Raw genomic sequence first — 21,065 nt, forward strand, 5'->3', positions numbered from 1 at the left:
GCAGCCTGTGTCTATGATGGCTCCTACTTCCCCTTGGACCCCTATCTCTGGCACTGTTAGCTTGGTTTTGATGATAAAGGGGCAGACGGCTGCACTTACCACCAGGTTGTCATTACTGCTGGTTTCCGCTGCGGGGCCTAGAGGAGTTTCACCGGCTTCGTTTCGAGGCAGTGGAACTTCCACAGCCTGTCCGGCAACTGTCCTTTGTCGGGTGGCTTCTGCAGGGTCCTCATCGCGGCAGTGGTTGGAGGTCAAGCTCGGAGAACCGGGGCAGGGGCCAAGCATTCTTCTGCCCAGTAGTCGTGTTGGCCGCACCTGTAGCACTTGATCGTTCCGGACAGCATAGGAGGTGGCACTTCAGCTTTTTTCACCTGCGTTCGGCATCCCAGAGGTCTTCTGGTTGATTTGTCTGCAATTGGTTTCCTGTGGGGGTGAAGTTCCAGGTCCAAAATGATAGCCGTGTTGTACCACTCTTGGATTTGTTCCAACACTCCCCTAATACCGCAGGCTTGTCTAAGGTCTGGATCCAGAGCCTCCCTAAAGATGTGCACTAGTAGGCATTCTGGCCAGTCCCGTAACTTCCCAGCCAGTCTCCGAAACTCCCAGATTAGTTCTCTTGCGGGCCTGCCGGCTTGCTTTAAGGCTTTGATCTGGGTTTCCACTTCCACTTGCTGGGTGATCTTGCTAAATCTGGTCCGCATTAGCTGGAGAAACTCATCAGCATTTTGGAAGTCAGCAGCTATCCATTCTGATGCTTCTCCCTCATTCATGCCATCAACGATGGCAGAAATCAATTCCCAGTCGGATGGGTATTGATTTCCATATTGGTCAATATGAGCCCAAACTCAGTTTAGGAAGTAGGCTAGCTTCCCGGGGGTCCCGTCAAATGTTGCTCAGAACCAAGGGGGAGAAGCTGGGGGTTGGACCCGCTACTGGGCTTGCGCAGGTGGTTGGCTGGGCGCTTGCTGCTGGATCGGAACCTGTTGCGGGACCACTAACTGGGGTTGCAGTTGTGGTTGCAGCTGGACAGCTACCTGTTGCAGAGCCATGACTGGCTGCTGAAAGGGACCAAGTGGCTGGAAAGGCATTGGCTGCTGGGTGGGGGCTGGCGTCCACTGGCACTGCATCCATCCTTGGCTTGGGTAAAATGCCCATCCAGTGGGATCTGACTTGCTGGCAGCAGCCCCAAAGCCGGTTGCTGGGGTGGGATAGGCAGGCTTCAGAACCCCTGTTGTGGGCCCGGCATCCCGTAGCTAGGTTGGCCCAGCAGGGTTGGCTGCTGGGTCATTTGTATGCCAGTCGTGACCAGGGCCACTGCTGGTCTGGGGGTCAAGTTGCTTTGCACTGATTGGAAAGAAGCCAATGCTCTACTCCATTTTACTGCGATTTCCTGACCTGGGAAGGTGAATTTGGGTTGTGCCAAAGTCCACTTCAACTGCCCGGTACCGAGTGGTTGAGCCGCTCCGCTGACATTGAGTTGGCTCAACTACTCTGGAAGACCAGCCAGCGACTGGCTGCATGACGGTGGCAGGAATCCCCAATAACTGGAGTGCCTGTGGCACGTCTGCTCTGGCATTCTCCATTCATGGGCTGAGGCATGTCTCACACCCATCTGTGGTTCCAACAGCAATTCCTGGTTGGGGAGATTCCCGCAGCTCTGCTTTGCAGGGTCAGGTCCGGTTGCAAGGTCCGTTTAGGCATCGGCTCTTTGCTTCGGACACCCAGCTGGTGTTCGGCTTCTGTAGCTTCTATGGCTTTCACCATGGCTTGGGAAGGGATGTAGATGGTCTCGACCTGGGTCGCTGGTCCATTGTCTGCCGCTTCTTCCATGGTCTTTTTGTCTTCCTTCATCTTCCCTAAGTCTTTCTGTTACCCGGCTCGGGTCAATGCTTGGGCTCAGGACCCCAGACAACGCCCTGGAGTTTGTGGAAGCTGCTTTAGTTAAAAAGAAGATTCGGGTTAATGTCAGGGTTCCAAGTAACACCCCCAATGAAAAAAAACTCAGAGGCTTGGATTTCCTCAAAGTTACTTTTTATTAGAGATGTCATATTGGCACATCTAGGAAAACCCGAATCTGAAAGTTTCCAGGTTTTCCCCACCCAAGTGAAAGTTCAAGTCCCTGCCCAGCACCCTCATGTCCATCACATGGTCCAATCATCCACTGTCCAAACTGAAGACACCTCCCAGTCATCCGACTCCAGGTGCCAGGGCAAGGAATGTTATTTGACTACATATCATCTACACTCTATGCAATCCCCCTTCCCATTTTCCCACAGAAGAAGATGTGGCAGGCCTAAAGGCACAAACGTAAAAGATAGCTTCCAGGTCTGACAGTTTCTTTTTAAAGAAGCAACGGATGGAAACTAATCAAGGAGCGAATCAACCTAGAAGTAAGGAGAAATTTCCTAACAGTGGATCAGCTTCCTTCCAGAAGTTTTAGTGCTTCATCAGTGGAGGTTTTTAAAAAGAGACTGGACAACCATTTGTCTGGAATGGTAGAGGGTGTCCTGCTTGAGCAGGGGTTGGACTAGAAGATCTCCAAGGTCCCTTCCAACTCTTATTATTCTGTTAATTCTCAAAGCAGTTGCATCATTTGGGTGGCACTTTTTGGATTCTATCAATAGTGTTGGGAAAAACTGATTATTATTGTTTTATTTAGGTTATTCTTTATTTTTAAATTAGCTTATTATAGTTATGATTCTTGGACAGTAAAGACCTCAGGGTTGTAGGACTGGGGAAGTGCAGGCATTGGGGTGCAGCCACAGGCAGACGTTCTTGACATGTACAGGGCTGTGATCTCTAGGACACAATTTGGGCACAAATGGGTATGTGGCCGAAGCGAATTTATACCAACTCACAGCCATTCCATTCACCCCACACTATTTCCTGCACTGCCCACCACTTTAACACAACAATGGCAAATACCAGGACACAATGTGGTGATGAAATTTATTCAGTTGGATCCAGTTGCTGCGTTTGATTGTGTGAAATGACATTCGTTGATCAAAAAAGCAGCCTCTGCTCCTGTGAGAAAACGCTGGTATGAGGAAGTGTTTGTTTTTAGTTTATTGCATTTTTAGAGAGATTATTGTTTTGAGAAATTGTGGAACAGTTTTATAAATTCAGTAAATAAATTAAACTGAACATTACCTATGAGCCGATGGGCTGAAAAATACTTCCTGTGAAAAATTAATTTCGGTAGAAGGTTCCCAATGAGATGGAAAAATTGTATGCTTGAATGATGATGCAAAAAAGGGAGGGGGATTGCTGGTAAGGAACTAATTCTTTGATGTTATATGAGCCCCCACCCCTTAGAATTGGACATGAGTGGACAGGAGAAATCTTTATCTTTACCTTTATGCTGCCCTTTAAAATTTTCAACTGGAGGAAATATTCTAATGCAGGGGTCCCCAACCTTTTGGACCTCAGGGACCACCAAGTTCATAATTTTAAATCCCGCGGATAACTAATACGAATCCAGAGCGCCACTTGCTGAAGCGCCTGGACTCCAGTGACAGGATGGGGTCCTTCAGCACTCTCCCTCCTCTCTCTTTCTTTCTCTCTCTCTCTCCCCCTCCCTCTCTCTTTCTCTCTCCCACTCATTCTCTCTCATTCTCTCTCTCTCATCTCTCTCTCTCTCTCTCCCTCACTCTCTCTCTCTCTCCTCTCTCCCACTCTTTCTCTCTCATTCTCTCTTTCTCTGTCTCCCCTCTCTTTCTCTTTCTCTCTCTCTCCCACTCATTCTCTCTCATTCTCTCTCTCATCTCTTTCTCCCCCCCACTTTCTCTCATTCTGATTCTCTCATTCTGATTTTCTCTCTGATTCTCTCTCTTTCATTCTCTGTCTCTTTTTCTCCTTCTCTCTCACTCTCTCATTTTCTCTCTGATTCTCTTTCTCTGATTCTCTCTCTCTCTCTCTTTCATTCTCTGTCTCTTTCTCTGCCTCTGTCCCATTCTGATTCTTTTTCTCTCATTCTCTGTCTCTCTGTCTCTCTCTTTCTCTCTGTCTCTCGCTTTCTCTTCTCATCTCATGGGCCAGCCAGTGTCTTGGGGCTGAGAGGAAGTCAAGCATCTCCCTGAGAGACTGAGGTGCATGGAGCACCAACAAGGGCCGGAAGAAGTGCGGGAGTGAAGCACTACTTGAACGTGCGCGGCATCAGCATTCCACCTTGGTATATTTGTGCCAGCTGGTGGCGCAAAGCAGCCCTAATCTCCTGCCTCTTGGGACTCGTAAATGGTGACTGGTCTGGGGAGCAGCCAGATTTTGCTTCCATTGCGGATGCCAGATTGGCCCCCTGCAAGCTCTCGTCTCTGAAGGAGCGCTCGCTGAAGCGGCGTGGGAAACTTCGACCAGGCTCCTTGAGAGACGAGAGCTTGCAGGGGGCCAATCTGGGGTCCGCAATGGACAGCAAAATCCGGCTGCTCCCCAGATCAGTAGCTATTTACCGCTCCGAGTCCCAAGCGGCAGGAGACGAGGGCTGCTTTGCATCACTGGCTGACGCAAATATACCGAGGCAGAATGCTGATGCTGCACAAATGCAAGTAGTGCTTCACTCCCACAACTTCCAGACATCACAATAGCTGCTTCGGTCTGCTTGCACCGCCCCCTCCCCCGCCACGGCAACAGCACCATTATTTCATTCCGGATGGAGAGGGCTGCGCTCCTTTTTGCATATTGCACCCCTTGCAAAGTTGTGCATTGCACGTGCCACTCCAGGGCAGAGATTTCCCGCCCCGCCATGGCCGGTCCCATATTCCAGAGCTGTAGTAGTCACACTCACAGGACAGGCCCATTGGTCATCTCAGAGCAGCTCCTCCACCAGGGTGCACCAGCAAAAATATGAAGATTTCTCCACGGACCACCAAATTTTCTCGTGGACCACCAGTTGGTGACCGCTGTTTTAATGTATACTTATTATATACTAATATAATATACAATTATATACTAATATATTTATATAATTAGTTAATTTCAATAACTAATGCAAATATATAGATGTCATTCTTGGCATTACGGAAGCTTAATGCTTCTTCTATACTCCCAACTGTCTTGAGCAATATACTTTATATTTCTCTCCCATTAAATTACCTCTAGAAAAACAGCTGGAGAAGAAAATACCAGCTATGCAAGTGGAGAAGAGATTTTTGTTAAAGAACCTGTGGATGATGTACAGATTATGCCTGAAATACAGGTAATTGCACAGGCCAATTTTCTGTGAGTCAAAGTCTGCTTTCTCTTCTATTCACAGTAGGTAGGTGGATGGCCACCAGAAGATGTAGCATTTCCTAGGCCAGAGTCTTGTTGGTGGTGACTACAGGACATGGCAAGGGCCAGTCAGCTTTCTAGAGGACTGCCAGAACTGGTTTCACTCAGCTCCTCTATCCTGCCAATTTTGCCTGTTTATTGGCTTAGCTTAGCAATTGCCTGACTCTCCGTCCTCTGATCTCTTGCCCTCCAATGAAAGCATTGGAGGAGGGAGGCCTCAGTGTTTACTGGGGGGTGGGGGAGAGGTCTATTAGTGGCTCAGTTTGGAAACTGACTCCTGAAAGTCCTACCTTTGGCGTTGGGAAGCCTGGTTCTCTTCATTTAGGGCTTGTCCTATTTATACCTCCAGTTGAGATTACTGTAAGGCCCTTTATGTGTATTTCTGAAGCTGCAGCTGCTGCAAAAGATGTCAACTGTGGGTGGTTTGCTGCTCTGCTAAACCTTCTGCACTGGCTGCCCAGGAGCACCAAAGCCAAGTTTAGACTTCAGTTTTTTTGGGGTGGGGAAAGTCATAAACAAAGGGATCAGAACTGATGACAGGTCATCTTCATTGATGCAGACCTAGGAAATTGCTCATCAGAGATGAGATTGCCCTGCTGTTTGGGCTGTAATGTCCACAATTCTCATCATGATTATTTGCAAGTGAGCCTTATCCCTTTCCACTGGAATACTGACCAATGCATAAGCATCTTAAAGAAAGCAAATGATTCTTTTGAGTGAAATTCTGTGATGACAGGAACCAGCTATTCCTGGACAACTGTTCCTAGAAGGACAGCACATGGATGTTAGGTGACTTTTCAGTTTGAGCCCTCTATTTTCTTCTGGATGTAGTGGAATAATCCAGAAATTTAATAATCTTTACATCCTGTCCCATTTTTGCATCATCCGTGTCTTGTCAGTGATGAGCTGTGGATAAATTGTGTTTAGAATAGTTTTTCAAAGCCTCCAAGGTGAGAGATTTTGTGAGCTAAACACATACTGTACACAAGGGAGTTTGTCTTTTCTTTGCCCGTTTCTTTTTCTGATGGACACATGTGTGCTCTGTTTTCTAGTTATTTTTGCAAACTTCTGAAGTAGACCAGGAGGCTTCAGAGAAGAACCAGGCAGGAACCAAAGAAGTCCTGTGGTGTGCAGAGTCAGAGGAGCCACACTTGACAGGCGTGGAAGAAGTAAGCCCCCCTGCCACTCTGCCGCTGAGGATGGGGACCCAGGACAGAGGTGGCTCTTCCTCAAGGGTTTTTCTCAGGCAGCATCTGTTCTTCTATTTGGGGCTGGGTCAGGGAGCCTTCTGGACCTTTCCCAGCTGGTTCTCTAGTTTCATCCTTGGCTTTCTGCTCACGATCTGAATAAGCCCAGAGACAAGATAGGGTTTGTCACCCTTGTATTAAAAAATGTAGAAGTTTATTATTAGTTGTTGAGCTTTGCCCAGAAAGAATCAAAATATGGAAAAAGGCCCTTGAGTCAAACCACCTATTCTGTGCTGAATCCAGAATGTTCTTACCCAGTGTTATTTCTGATTTTCCTGTCAATATTTATTATGGTCTTTTTCTGATATATTTATTTCTATAAGGTGTATATTTTTCTCTTATTTCCTTACTTCAGGGTTTTCATCTTCGACCACTACAGGATACCTTTCAAAGGCCTTCAGCCAAATACATTGCTGCAAGTTTTCTAAGGGTTGAAGCACTCCAGAAAACTATAGTCTAAGAAACAAAATTCACCTCATTTTTATAGCCACTGTTTCCTTTGCAGTTTTCTCTCATTCCATGAGAAGAATACCCTCGAGGTCAATGGGGATACTATGGAGAAGCAAACCTCACAGGCTTTGGGGCCATCTTTTATGACAACTATTGCTTGCACGCATTTAGTATTACTTTTACAGTAGCATAATTGCCTTGAGGACTGGGAAAATTGCATTATCAGTAGAGTATTTGTAGCTTGAGGTTGAACTGTGGTCCTTGGTGCTTCCTGGGTTTGAAAAGTCTGAAGGAAAACCATTAAGCTCAAAGAGCACCAAGAACTCCACAAACTTCATTATTCTTGCCATGGCCCATTGATCTGTCTTTCTCTGTTTCTCTGTTAGTACCATCTCTCAGAAGGAAAAGAAATGCTTATGCTGCTACTTTGTGCCTTGATTTTGTTTTGTTCACTGCCCATTTGTTCAAACAGCAATAAGTTAGGAAACTCAAAACTCTGGAGGGGAGGCCTTAAAAAGTATCCAGCATTGCCCACCTATGGGCAACAGAGCTAGCAATCCTGGTGCACCTAGCAATGGAGCAGTAACTCTTCCTTCCTTGCTCAATCAGGTTTTTGACATCCTGCCACTATATGGAACATTGCAGCCAAACGAGACTCAGCAAATGTCATTTACTTTCTACGGCCATGCCAATATTGTTGCTTGTGTCAAAGCACTCTGTGAAATAGAGGGAGGCCCCACCTATGAAATTCTGCTGAGGGGTGAAGCCTCGCTTGTTCACTATGTGTTTGACCAAAAGGAAATTGATTATGGGCTCCAGGTAGGTCTAATGTGCTGTTTGTTTATTGAATGAACACACACACACACACACACACACGGAACGCTGTTGAGCTCTTAATCCTCTTTTAGATCTCCTCTTTTTCATCATACTTCCTTTTATTCTCTAGAACAGCGGCCCCCAACCTTTTGAGCACCAGGGACCAGTTCCATGGAGAGAGTTTTTTCCATGGCCCGGAGGTGGCATGGTTTCAATTGCTGCCTGCATCTTGCGGATAGGGCTTTGCTTGTTTGCATGGTCCAGTTGCTGGCAGGCTGTGGACTGGGACCGGTACATGGGACTTCTGCTCTAGAAGTCATCCTTCAGGCACATAAACACATCTTTACATAAACACGTGTCCTCAAATGAAGTCCTGTGTTTTGCATGGGTCTCTCAGCATTTTATGAGGATTTCTGAAGGACTGGCCTGTAATCTCATAGAAAACTTTTCAGGCTGGAATGATCTGGCATCGGTCCTCCTGCTCTTAGAAATGTTTCTGACTGATGGGAGGGAATATCCAATTGTATCTGATTCTAGTGGGCTTACTAGAGCATCTGCCACGATGTTCCAGTTCTCCCTGCAGCTCATCCCAGCCAGAAGGAGGTGGGGAGAAAAGGTCTCAGAAGGGACCCTCCCTAATTTTCAGTGAGGAACAGGAGGGGAGCATCTGTGAATATACAGAAATACCAGAACTTGCATATAAATATAAAAATATATTTATATGTTAGCAAACCAGATAAAATATTGTTATGTTTTTTACAGAGGTGAAAATTGAAACAAGTTTGAATAGTGGACAAGTTGATGCTAGTTAAAAGTTTGGTCACATTTCTTGGAATGATGCTGCTTGAACATCATTGCAGAATAACATTTTCATCACTTTGGGTCTCCCTCTCAATCCATGGGTTAACTCACTTATGCATCTAGGCCTATTGAATGTTTCTAACATTAAAACATTGTGTATGTCTAATAGAAGAAATCCCTCCCAGCCTTGCCTGGTGAAGAGTTGTGAGGGGGCTTTGGCCAAAAAGCAGATGCTATTTCACATTATAATTGCCCTCTTGTCTCCTAAGCCCTTTGACTACATCTGTATGGCTGAGATCATTCTGAAAAACAAAGGAAAAGTTGGATTTGAATACTCTGTGCTTGATGCCGTCCAGGCTTCAGCTGACAACCCACCCCCTGGTGTGCCACTGACTCTCCCTGCCACTGTAAGTAATAATGAAAGGGGGGTGGGTGTTTCAGATTAATTTCTTGGTGACTTTGGAATGCTGATCTATACAAAAAAATATAGAAAGCAAGCAGATTCTTGCAAATAAACCGCCAGAATCCAGAGGCCCTACGCAATATTCCAACAGCCACAGTTTTCTGTGAACTCGCTTCCTTGGCTTCATAGCCACTGACTCCCGGCTTCTAAGTGCTGCCATCAGAGTGGCCAGAATGTCATGAGAGCTGCAAACAGTAAGCAAGAGTACCATAATAGAGATATGCCAGATATGTTCCGAGGGCAATGAGGAATGAAACATATTTTAAGTTTAAAAGAACACATAACATTCAGCAGCTCAGACACTCCCTTGATTCATAGAAGTATAATAAAGGGGAAGACGTACAGCATAATCAGATTTTGTTGATATAGTTGATGTTGAATTGAATCAGAATAGAGCCGGAAGGTCTGCCTGTGGCTGCACCCCAATGCCTACACTTCCCCAGTTCTACAACTCTGAGGTCTTTACTGTCAAAGAATCATAGCTATAATAAGCTAATTGTCAGCACTGAACTGAACCTTCTAGAGGCCCTTTTCCTGGTTCATCATTGCCACGCTGTATGGTAGGGAGGAGGTTGGAATATATTGCTAGACACAACATTGAACTTTCTCGTGAGAACCAAGGTCATCTCCCAGGTGATGGAGGGAGATGGAGAAGATGCCTGAGGAGCCCCGCCAATTTATCTAACTGGCCAGCATGACCAGTGACACTGGGGGGGAAGGGGTGATTACTGATTTTAACTATGCTGAAACCGCAGGAAAGATTCAGAGTTGGTTGTCAATCAAGTGTGCCGATACAATTTACCCAATAAAGTAGTTCTTTGAGGAACGGTCTGGCCTCAGACTCCTGATTTGCTTGGGTTTGTTAGTCGGAACCTTGACACTAACTTCAAAATAAAGAATAACCTAAAGAAAACAATAATAATCAGTTTCCCCCAACACTATTGATAGAATCCAAAGTGTGCCATCCAAATGATGTAACTGCTTTGAGAATTAACAGAATAACAAAGTTGGAAGGGACCTTGGAGGTCTTCTAGTCCAACCCCTGCTCAAACAGGAGACCCTCTACCATTCCAGACAAATGGTTGTCCAGTCTCTTCTTAAAAACCTCCAGTAATGAAGCACCTACAACTTCTGAATGCAATCTGTTCCACTGCTTAGTTGTCCACACTGTTAGAAAGTTTCTCCTTCATCCCAGGTTGCTTCTCTTCTTGATTAGTTTCCATCCATTGCTTCTTGTCTTGCCTTCTGGTTCTTTGGAAAATAAATTGACCCCCCTCTTCTTTGTCACAGACCCTCAAATACTGGAACACTGCTATCATGTCACCCCTAGTTCTTTTCTCTACACTGGCCATACCCAATTCCTGCAACTGTTCTTCATATGTTTTTGTCTCCAGGCCCTTATTCATCTTAGTTGCTCTTCTTTGTACTTTTTCCAGTCTTAACATCTTTTTTGTAATGTGGTGACCAAAACTGGATGCAGTATTCCAGATGTGATCTTACTAAGGATTTATAAAGCGGTACTGTCAAGATTGAAACGTTTTGCCTCTTTCAAACCTTAATGCTTTTCAACTTGCCAATGAACTGGTGCTTGCGAAACAGATGGATTGTTCCCATAACAAAAGAAAGGGAAGCTAATGTTTAACTAAGCAAATATTTGCACGGCAAAACCAGAGCTGGTTTTGAGTCTTCAGTACCAAAATGGTATATCCAGTAAAGTTTTACTTTTGGGAATTTAAAACTCCAAAGACTGTTTCCTTGTTTTGTGTCCACTAGTCAGACAGTTGACATTAAACCAGTTCTCCTTTAACCTAATGCAGCCTACTCGGATACTTCCGAGAGAGCTGTGACATAACAATGTCTGATAAGGAGGACCGGCCGCATCCCAGGAGGACACTGGGACACAGATAGTGGTGACCCAGTGAAAGGTGAAGGTGTTCTGTCCCCGTACCACACACATACCCAACCAGCCAGCCGAGGGTTAAATAAACTCTTCAAATACTCAACATCAATGATAAGGAACTTGGCAGCAACTCCGTGGCTGCCTGCCAAGAACTTTTACTCCGATAACACAGACAAAAATACACACAGTTTGAATAGTCCAGTTTGTAATTAAATCCACAGCAAATAGGTGTTGTGTCCAAAGGTGCAAAGTGCATCTCCAGAGATTAGCTTTGTCCGTCACAGAGTCCGAATGGCCACCACACTCCCTTTTATAGCCTGTGGGGTGTGGTCCAGTGACTCAGCTTAATCTCTGGCATAACTCCTTTTCTGCTGCTCACGCTTGTCTCTCCGACGCTGGCGTGGGTCCAACCACAATGTTTCTTCGTCACTATCCGACGGCTCGGAAACACCTGGCTCCTGACCAATCTCTTCTCCTTCGGGAGACACCTGAGGCATTGCCAGAGAGGAGGATCCTGGAGAGGGAGGCCTGGCCATCTCTTTCATGTTCGGAGCCTTCTTCCTCCAATAAGATAGGCTCGGAGGACGGAGCCACAACAGAAGGCGGAAAAGATGGAGCAGCTGCCACTGTGAAAGGAAGGAGCCATGGCAGGATTCATTTGCCCTGACCCAAAGACACAACGTCTGAGCAGAGTGAGGAAGGCAGCCACAACATCAACACAACATCAATCTCTTGGACTTATGTGCCATACGCCTGGCTCTTCACCATTTCCAGGACATTGTTGCAGGCCAAGATCTCCTTGTCCTCACAGACAACGTAACTGCAAAAGCTTACATAAACAATCCTCGGGGGAGGGGGGTTGGAACGCAATCTTGGATCTTAAGGCCCTCAACTGGTACATTATCTTTTGCCGGTTCAAAATGCAATCCCTCCACACAATTCTGGAAACGATCCAGAGGGGCGATCTCTCATCGGTAGACTTAACGGAGGCGTACCTCCATGTTCCCATCCTCCCTGCCCACTGCAAATACCTCCATTTCCATTATCTCGGGGGGGCATTATCAGTACACAGCCTTGCCTGCCTTCATTGGTCACATTTGTTATCTCATTAACTCATCTGTACAGCCATAGGACCGAGTCTGCTGATTTGGTTAGCCCTGCCCCCTCCTGGTAGGTGCCAGTGTTTCAGCGAGGACGCTGACGCAGACTGACCTGTCTTCCTGCAATGAAAGAGAATTAGTGCTGACCCGCCCTGGTAGCCCAGGGCCAGAACCAGTTAGGGTGGGGCTGACTTCCGTTCCCCCCTCTCAGAGAAAGGACGTATCAGGTAAAACCAACGTCAATTCTCCATGTCGGGAATGGCAGTCAGGCATAGGACATACCAAAGCTGCATGTCCTACAGGGTGGGAAGAAACTGGTCCTGCGATCCCGAGCTGAGATGGATGGCCTGTAGCACTCGCCAGCCGAAAACTGCATCCGCCGAGGTGAAGAAGTCCACTTTCTAATGGTGGATAAAGGGCATCTGGCTGGTCCATGTAGAATTCCCCTTGAACTCGCCTGAGGTTGCCGTGACTCAAGAGAACAAATGGAAGGCCAGAAGGACTGTGAACTGGGAAGAGCCGGTAGAGTGACTGCCTTCCTTCCAGCGGCAGCAAAGACAAGCTCAGGGGATCCTTGCAGTGGCAGGAGCTCAGGTTCAAGTGGTCCCACAGGTGGTGGGACTACTACTGGGCTACGTACTGATCTGGGATGATAGAGAACCCCCGCTTCTGAAAGTCTTGTTCAACAGGTGGCTGGAGAAGCTAATGTCAGCGTTCCAGAAAAAAAACCCTCTCCAAGTAAAGACTCTGAAGCAAGCATTTTCAAAGTTCTATTTACTAGAATAGGTAAACTGGCACATCTGGAAAAACCTGAATTTGAGAGGTCTGGGTTTTCCCTCAAAACCCCCAAAACCATCCCCTCAGTCCTCAATTGATCACATGCTCCAATCAACTGCTGTCCCATCTCGAGACATCACTCCGACCACTCCTTCTCCATATGCAGGATCACCCTGACCTTGACCGACAGGAAGAATACAGACAACCTACAGACAACCCCTCTACTAAGTCCCCCCTCCTACTTTACCACACATGAGAAGGTGGCAGCATGGAAGCTTCCGGCCTAATATGGCTTCCAAAGCTGACAGGCGTCCCCCCCCTCCTGCAGAAAAAAACACACCCTGAAAAATAAAACAGACAAAACACAAAAGAAGGGGTTAACACCTTGTACAGGACCCCTTAACCCCCTCTCCCCCCTCCAGGCAGACCTTTTGGTTTCTCAGGGAATTTATCATGAAATTGCTTTACTAGAGTATCAGCATTCACATCCCAACTTTTCACCCAAGTAGCTTCAGACAACAGGTATCCTTTCCAGTGTACTAAATATTGTAACCAATCCTGGTATAGGCTAGAGTCAAGGATCTTCTTCACCTCATAATGAGTCTCCCTTTGTACTGCCAAAGGAGGGGGGGAGCAACTAGTAAGGGCCTTAAGTTAAATTCTCTTGCTGCTTTCAATAAGCTACTGTGAAAAACTGGGTACACTTTCCCTAATATGTGAGGGAGGCTAAGTTGGACAGACACTGGGTTAATCACTTTCACTATAGGGAAGGGACCTATGAATTTGGGTCCAAATTTCTTGCTAGGTAACCTCACTCTTAGGTATTTGGTTGACAAATGCACCTTATCTCCTATTCGGAAAGGTGGTTGGAGAGACCGGCGTTTGTTGATTTGGGCCTTATATTTTTCCGCTGATTCAGCTAAAGCTTTCTTAGTATTCTCCCAACCCTTTTTTAATGAGGTCATACATTCTGTTAGCGACATGGAAGTAGGCGGCTCTCTAGGCAACTCAGGCATCAGCACAAAATCCATGCCCATAGTTATCTGAAAAGAAGTCAACCCAGTACTGCTGTGTACTGTATTATTATAAGCTACTTCCGCGAACAGTAATAAGTCCGCCCAGTTTTGTTGTTGATAATTTACATAACATCTAATGTATTGTTCCACCATTGAGTTCAATTTTGAACTCACCATGGGCCGATGAGGGGGAAGGAGGTTACATTCCTCCTCGCTGAACGCTTCGGTTTAGGAATCTGGAGTTCACCTGGAGGCCTGTCTGAACAAGCTGCTACTGTTTCTGGCAGCTGGCCCTTATGGGTAGGCTGTTCCTGGGGAGGAGGGGTAGGGGGTAGCGGGCCGACCCCCATTATGATTTTCCGGTATCTATCTTCCCATTGGGTGGGGACCCATTTGTCCAGCCAAGCCAGGCCCAGTATGACAGATTCTGACATCTTTGGAGTTACTATAAATCGTCTACGTTCATGATTTCTAATCTAACCAGTTCTGTAATATGGGTGGCAGGGACCCCTCCAATTAACGTCCCATCCACCTGGTGAAATTTAATTGGGTGCTTTAAGGCTATTGTTTTGATCCCCAATTGTTCAACAATTGGAAGTCCAATTAAACATCTGGTGCAGCTGGTATCTATTATTGCTGGCAGTTCTCCTTGCTTCCCTGTCTCTGGCACCACCAGTTTCACATTAATTGAAAAGGGAGGAATGGGTGAATTCACCATCAGGTCTTCATCTCTGCTGGCCTCATTGGGAAGGGCTTCTTTGGCTGGAGGTTCCTCCCTCTCTTCAGTGGGGAGGGGAACCTCTACGGCTTGTCTGGTGAATCGACTGGTGTCTGGGGTCTTCCTTGGAGCCCTTCTGCCTCGTGCAGCTGTGGCAGGTCATTGCTGTGGAACTGGGGCAGGGGCCAGGCACTCAGAAGCTTGATGTCCTGATTGTCCACACCGATAGCATTTAATCACTTCTGATGGTTGAGGGGGAGGGATGACTTCAGCATACTTTGAAAGGGGTCGTCTAGCTAAAGCTCTCCGAGGAGGCTTCTCTGCTGGGGTTTTGCTGTGGGGGTGGATTTCTCTGTCTAGAGCTATGGACATGGTATACCAGTTGTGCAGTTGCTCAGGCACCTCCCGGACCTCACAAGCTGTTTTGACTTCTTGGTCAATGGCCTCTTTAAAATAGTGTAGGAGTATGCGGTCTGGCCAATGCCCCTGGTTCCCTGCGACCCATCTAAAGTCCCATACAAAGTTTTTTATGGGTCAATTACCTTGCTTCATCACCTTTAGTGTGGCTTCATTTTCATTTATTCAATTTGGGTCTTCAAATCTGGCCCGGAGCAGTGCAATAAACCCATCGGCATCATTTAGGTCCACAGCACCCTCATTGTGCAGCTGGAGTATCCATTCAGAAACCTCCCCCTCATTTATCCCATCAGAAATCGCCGATACCAAGTCCCGGTCTGACTTGTATTGGTCTCCATACTGCTCTACATGAGCCCAGACCCTGCTGAGGAAGTAAGCTAGTTTGGCAGGCATACCATCAAAGGTTTCTCTGAAGCGGGGTGGCGTTGGCCTCATGAGTTGGGGCCCGGCAACGGGTGGCTGAGCTGGAACCTGTGGCGGAGCTGCTGCTGGTTGCTGGACTCTAGCTGGCTGCTGGGGGTGGGGGGCCGGCTGCTTATCTGCTTGCTGGGCTGTCGAGAGTGGGGGGGACTCCAGCCAGCTGCTGGATTAACCTCCCCTGTGGTGCCGGGATCGTTGGGCCATATTGGGGCCATGGGGATCCCTGGAAACATGGAGCAGACGGCGCTGAATACCACTGGCACTCGACCCACCCCTGACTGGGATAAAATCCCCAGTCTGGGGGTATGCATTCAGCAGTGGGGAGCAGGAGGTAGCATAAAGGCAGGCTGACAAGGGGCCCCAAAAGGGGGGTTTTGCATTCCGCATGCTGGCTGTGTCTGATGTCTCCCAGCTGCAGGATGGCCATGGTTCTGAATTATTTCCTGGGGTTAAATTTAAGACAAAAGAAAAATCCTCTCCCCCAGTTCCACCACGGCTCACCTTCTTCTTTCCAGCATTAGTCTTAGCTGTCATTCTTCGGTTGTCCCAGCTTTGTAGTGGCCATCTTTAGGCTACTACTTCTTCTTGCCGTGGCTGAGAGGGAGAAAAGACCCCGGGCCAGACTCTCCCCAACCTCACAGGGTGCCCCTCTTTGCTTCAATGCCCCTACCTCTGGAGCCCACAAACATGAAGAATTCAGCATAGGGAATGCGGAGCTCGTTCCTCTGTGTTTGTATTGCCGTGACGTCAACCGGAAATCTCAGTACAAAATGTCTTATAGTACACTGCTCAAAAAAATAAAGGGAACACAAGCAGAAGACATCCGAGATCTGAATGAATGAAATAGCCTTATTAAATGCTTTGTTCGGAACATACAGTAGTTTTGTGTTCCCTTTAGTTGTTTGAGCAGTGAATAAACTACTGTATGTAAAGAACAAAGTATTTTATTTTATTTATTTATTTATTTATTAAATTTTTATACCGCCCCCTCTCCCGAAGGACCTAACCCTAACCCTAACCCTAACCCTAACCCCGAAGGACTCGGGGCGGTGAACAGCCAAAATTAAAAACACACAATACAAATATTAAAATACATTAAAACAAAATTAAATTATCTTAGGCTTCTCCAATTTAAAACCCCGTTACCCATAAAATTCACCAATTAAAAATTTTTTTTAACCCAGCCCGGCTTGCTGAAATAAAAAAGTCTTCAGGGCCCGGCGGAAGGTCCGGAGGTCCGGGATTAGTCGTATCCCTGGGGGCAGCTCATTCCAGAGGGCGGGTGCCCCCACAGAGAAGGCTCTTCCCCGGGGGGTCGCCAGCCGACATTGCCTGACAGACGGCACCCTGAGGAGACCCTCTCTGTGGGAGCGTGTTGGCCGGTGGGAGGTTATCGGAGGCAGAAGGTGGTCTCGTAAATAACTGGGTCCTAAGCCATGGAGCGCTTTGAAGATGAGAACCAACACCTTGAAGCGCACTCGGAAGACCACTGGAAGCCAATGCAGCTCGCGCAGGAGAGGTGTCACGTGGGAGCGCCATGCCGCCCCCATAAGTACCCGCGCGGCCGCATTCTGCACCAGTTGGAGCCTCCGAGTGCTCCTCAAGGGGAGCCCCATGTAGAGAGCATTGCAGTAGTCAAGGCGGGAAGTAACGAGGGCATGAGTGACCGTGCATAGGGAGTCCCGATCCAGAAAGGGGCGCAACTGGCGTATCAGGCGAACCTGATAGAAAGCCCCCCTGGCCACGGCCGTCAAATGCTCTTCTAAGGACAGCCGTGCGTCCAGGAGGACACCCAAGTTACGCGCCCTCTCCGTGGGGGCCAATGTCTCGCCCCCAATAGTCAGCGATGGCACCAGCTGACTATATCGGGACGCCGGCAGCCACAGCCACTCAGTCTTGGAGGGATTGAGTCGGAGCCTGTTCCTCCCCATCCAGACCCGCACCGCCTCCAGGCACCGGGACATCACTTCAAGGGCATCGTTGGGGTGGTCTGGGGTGGAGATGTACAGCTGGGTGTCATCAGCGTACAGATGGCACTGCACCCCAAAACCACGGATGATCTCGCCCAGCGGCTTCACATAAATGTTGAACAGGAGAGGCGAGAGGACCGACCCTTGTGGCACCCCACAAACGAAGTGCCTTGAGGTCGACCTCTGCCCTCCAGCCAACACAGACTGCGACCTGTCGGAGAGATAGGAGGAGAACCACCGTAAAACAGTGCCTCCCACTCCCAATCCCTCCAACCGGCGCAGCATGATACCATGGTCGATGGTATCAAAAGCCGCTGAGAGGTCTAATAGGACCAGAACAGAGGAGCAACCTCTGTCCCGAGCCCTCCAGAGATCATCAACCAACGCGACCAATGCCGTTTCCGTGCTGTACCCGGGCCTGAAGCCGGACTGGAACGGATCTAAATAGACGGTTTCCTCCAGGTACTGCGGGAGCTGTCGCGCAACCACACTCTCAACAACCTTCGCCAGGAAGCGAAGGTTGGAAACTGGACGATAGTTTGCTAAAACAGCTGGGTCCAGAGAGGGCTTCTTGAGGAGGGGCCTCACCACCGCGTCTTTCAAGGCGGGAGGCAAGAACCCCTCACTCAAGGAAGCATTTATAATCCTCTGGAGCCAGCCTCGTGTAACCTCCCGGGTAGCCAGCACCAACCAGGAGGGACACGGGTCCAATAAACATGTGGTTGCGTTCAACCTCCCCAGCATCCTGTCCACGTCCTCGGGAGTCACAGGGTCAAACTCATCCCAGATAACCGTCTCAAGACAGACCTCGGACAACCCGCCTGTACCTACCCAGTCGGAGTCCAAGCCTTCCCGAATTTGAGCGACTTTATCGTGCAGATAATGCGCAAAATCCTCAGCACGACCTTGCAAGGGGTCTTCCCGCGCTCCCAGATGGAGAAGGGAGCGAGTCACCCTAAACAAGGCAGCTGGGCGATTTTCTGCCGACGCGATAAGAGCGTAAAAGTAATTACACTTCGCCGCCTTTATCGCCACTAAGTAGGTCTTGATATAAGACCTCACTAGTGTACGGTCAGATTCGGAGCGACTGGCCCTCCAACTACTCTCTAGGCGTCTTTTCCGGCGTTTCATCCCCCTCAGCTCCTCGGAGAACCAAGGAGCTGGGCAGATTCGGCGCCGGGTCAGAGGCCGCAAAGGCACGACCCGATCTAAAGCACCAGCGGCCGCCCTATCCCAGGCGGCCACCAGGTCCTCAGTCGAGTCGCGTGCCAGAGTCTCAGGAAATGGCCCAAGCTCCATTCGGAACCTATCAGGATCCATCAGGCACCTGGGGCGGAACCACCTAATTGGTTCCGCCTCCCTGCGGTGGGGCATAGCGGTCAGGAAGTCAAGTCTAAGGAGAGAATGGTCTGACCATGACAAGGGTTCAATAACTATATCCCCTGTATCTAAGCCATTCAACCACTGACCAGAGACGAAAACCAAGTCCAGCGTGTTTCCTCCTATGTGAGTGGGGCCCTGAATTAACTGGGTCAGGTCCATGGCCGTCATGGAAGCCATGAACTCCCGAGCCACCTCAGATGCTTCACCGATGGATGGCAGGTTGAAATCCCCCATGACTAAAAGCCTGGGGGTATCAACCACCACCCCGGCTATAACATTGAGGAGCTCGGGCAGGGTCGCTGCCACGCAGCAAGGAGCCAGGTACGTAACCAGCAGGCCCATCTGCCTCCCATGGCCCCACTTCACAAGGAGAGACTCACAACCAGCTATCTGAGGTACAGTGGCCTCCCTAGGATCAAGACCTTCCTTTACAATAACCGCCACGCCCCCACCCCTACCCTGGGCCCTTGGCTGATGGAATGCGCGGAAACCCGGTGGGCACATTTCTACGAGGGGGACCCCCCCCTCCAGGCCCAACCAGGTCTCAGTAATACCCGCCAGGTCCGCTCCCCCCTCCTGAACCAGCTCACAGATGAGGGGGGCTTTATTAGCCACGGACCTGGCATTGCACAGCATCAGCCTAAGACCCAGGCTCTGAGACTCCGGACAACCCAGGGAACGAGAAGAGCACTGGGGGCCGGAGCATGTCACCGCTTGAAGACAGCGGATACGTGCCCCCACAACATGATATGGCCCCCTGCTCCCACCATACCTGCCCCTCCCACCTACGGTCCTGATGACATCGCCCTCCTCCCTACCAGCACCAACCCCCTCCGATCCCCGCTCCGCACCTCCCCTAGCGCGACCCTGTGCCGGGCCTGGTCCCCTCCCCAACAAATCACCCTCCCTATCCTTTGCCAAACAACCCTCCCCCCTCCCAAAACCCCTTAAAAGATTGGCAAATGACAATTTTAAAAAACCCCTCAACCCCCTCTTCGCCGCATGCCATTTAATAAGGCTATTTCATTCATTCAGATCTCGGATGTCTTCTGCTTGTGTTCTCTTTATTTTTTTGAGCAGTATATATTAAGTTTCAATTGTGCATTAAATAGATTAGCTATATGATGTTTCTGACAATGCTGTTCAAGATATATTAATTATCTGCTGGTATAAACATTGTTTATAATATATTATTATAAGCCTATAAACATATAGTTTTTTAAACATTAAAAACATTAAGCATTAAAAGTTTATCTCTGCCTATCCCTGCACACTAGGAAACAGGTTTGGGTTGGATAGCTAAAATCTTTTAAACAGAAAACAAATTCAAAATGATATTGACTCTCAGAGAAATAGGCTCTCCCCTTTTGCTGCCATTTGCAAAATTGATGGGCATTCTCATCATTCTGAGACTGGACTGTGGTTCCTACCTCATTTGATACCTTTGCAAGTCAATGATGAACTATCTCTATACTCTGAAACAAACATTTGGGTATCCTTGGAAGCTATGAAAGCCAAGGACAGATTGCTGGGTGTTTTGTGCAAAGGGTGAAGAGTCTTTCTGATTTTTCCATCTTCTAGAATTATATTGACTCAGGAAAGGAGCAAATATTGAAGGTCTATTACTTACCAGGAGTTCCAGAGGTCTTTCAGAGAACCTTCCAAATTCAGGTGGCTCACCTGGAACCAGATAGTATCACTCTGAAAGGACAGGGAATTTTCCCTAGAATTTGCTTGGATCTGCCCAGAAATATTCGCGGTAAGAATACTTTGTCTTCCCATGAAACTAATATAGCTGAAAAATATAAGTTAATTCTTCACAGATATTCACCAGCAGTGTGCATGAAACATTATTTTTTGTTTTGGGTTTCAAACAACAATCTTTTAATTGATAATTCTATCTAAACAGAACTCAAAGTCCTTGTGGTCTTGGTTTTCATACTAGGATGCCCAAATATCTTTTTCATATGAGAATCAAAGATATTGGCTAAAAGGCAGTGGTGAAATACACCCGGTTCTATCCAGCTTGGGCAAACCGGTAGCGCCGGTGGCAGGAGGCTCCACCCACCCGCCGGACATCATCACATTCTGTTTTTTACGCTCTGTGCATGCGCAGAAGGTCCTGCGCATGCGCAGAAGTGTCACACCCATTTGCGAACTGGTAGTGAAGGTAAGTGGATTTCACCCCTGCTAAAAGGGTAATTTTAAATATTGCTTTCCCTTCCTGAGAATATTTTAATTTTTTTCTTGAAATCATGCTCTTGGCCAATGTGCATGCAGGTGCATGAAAAATATCAGCTAGCCATTTTTGCCTCAACCACA

General features: G+C 47.9%; 1 protein-coding gene across 1 annotated transcript in view; it reads left to right on the top strand.

The window, feature by feature from the left end:
- The window catches only part of HYDIN (HYDIN axonemal central pair apparatus protein), a 422,362-nt gene that overhangs the window by 197,333 nt on the left and 203,964 nt on the right, over positions 1-21,065 (top strand). The window contains exons 25-29 of the mRNA XM_070952742.1: positions 5,095-5,191; positions 6,318-6,434; positions 7,572-7,781; positions 8,849-8,986; positions 20,325-20,502. Coding sequence (XP_070808843.1) covers positions 5,095-5,191; positions 6,318-6,434; positions 7,572-7,781; positions 8,849-8,986; positions 20,325-20,502 — 740 coding nt within the window. The remainder of the gene's footprint in view (positions 1-5,094; positions 5,192-6,317; positions 6,435-7,571; positions 7,782-8,848; positions 8,987-20,324; positions 20,503-21,065) is intronic.

The sequence above is a fragment of the Pituophis catenifer genome, unplaced genomic scaffold, assembly GCF_029215685.1.
Source record: "Pituophis catenifer annectens isolate HBS135680 unplaced genomic scaffold, rPitCat1.0.hap2 SCAF_13, whole genome shotgun sequence".
Taxonomy (NCBI): domain Eukaryota; kingdom Metazoa; phylum Chordata; class Lepidosauria; order Squamata; family Colubridae; genus Pituophis; species Pituophis catenifer.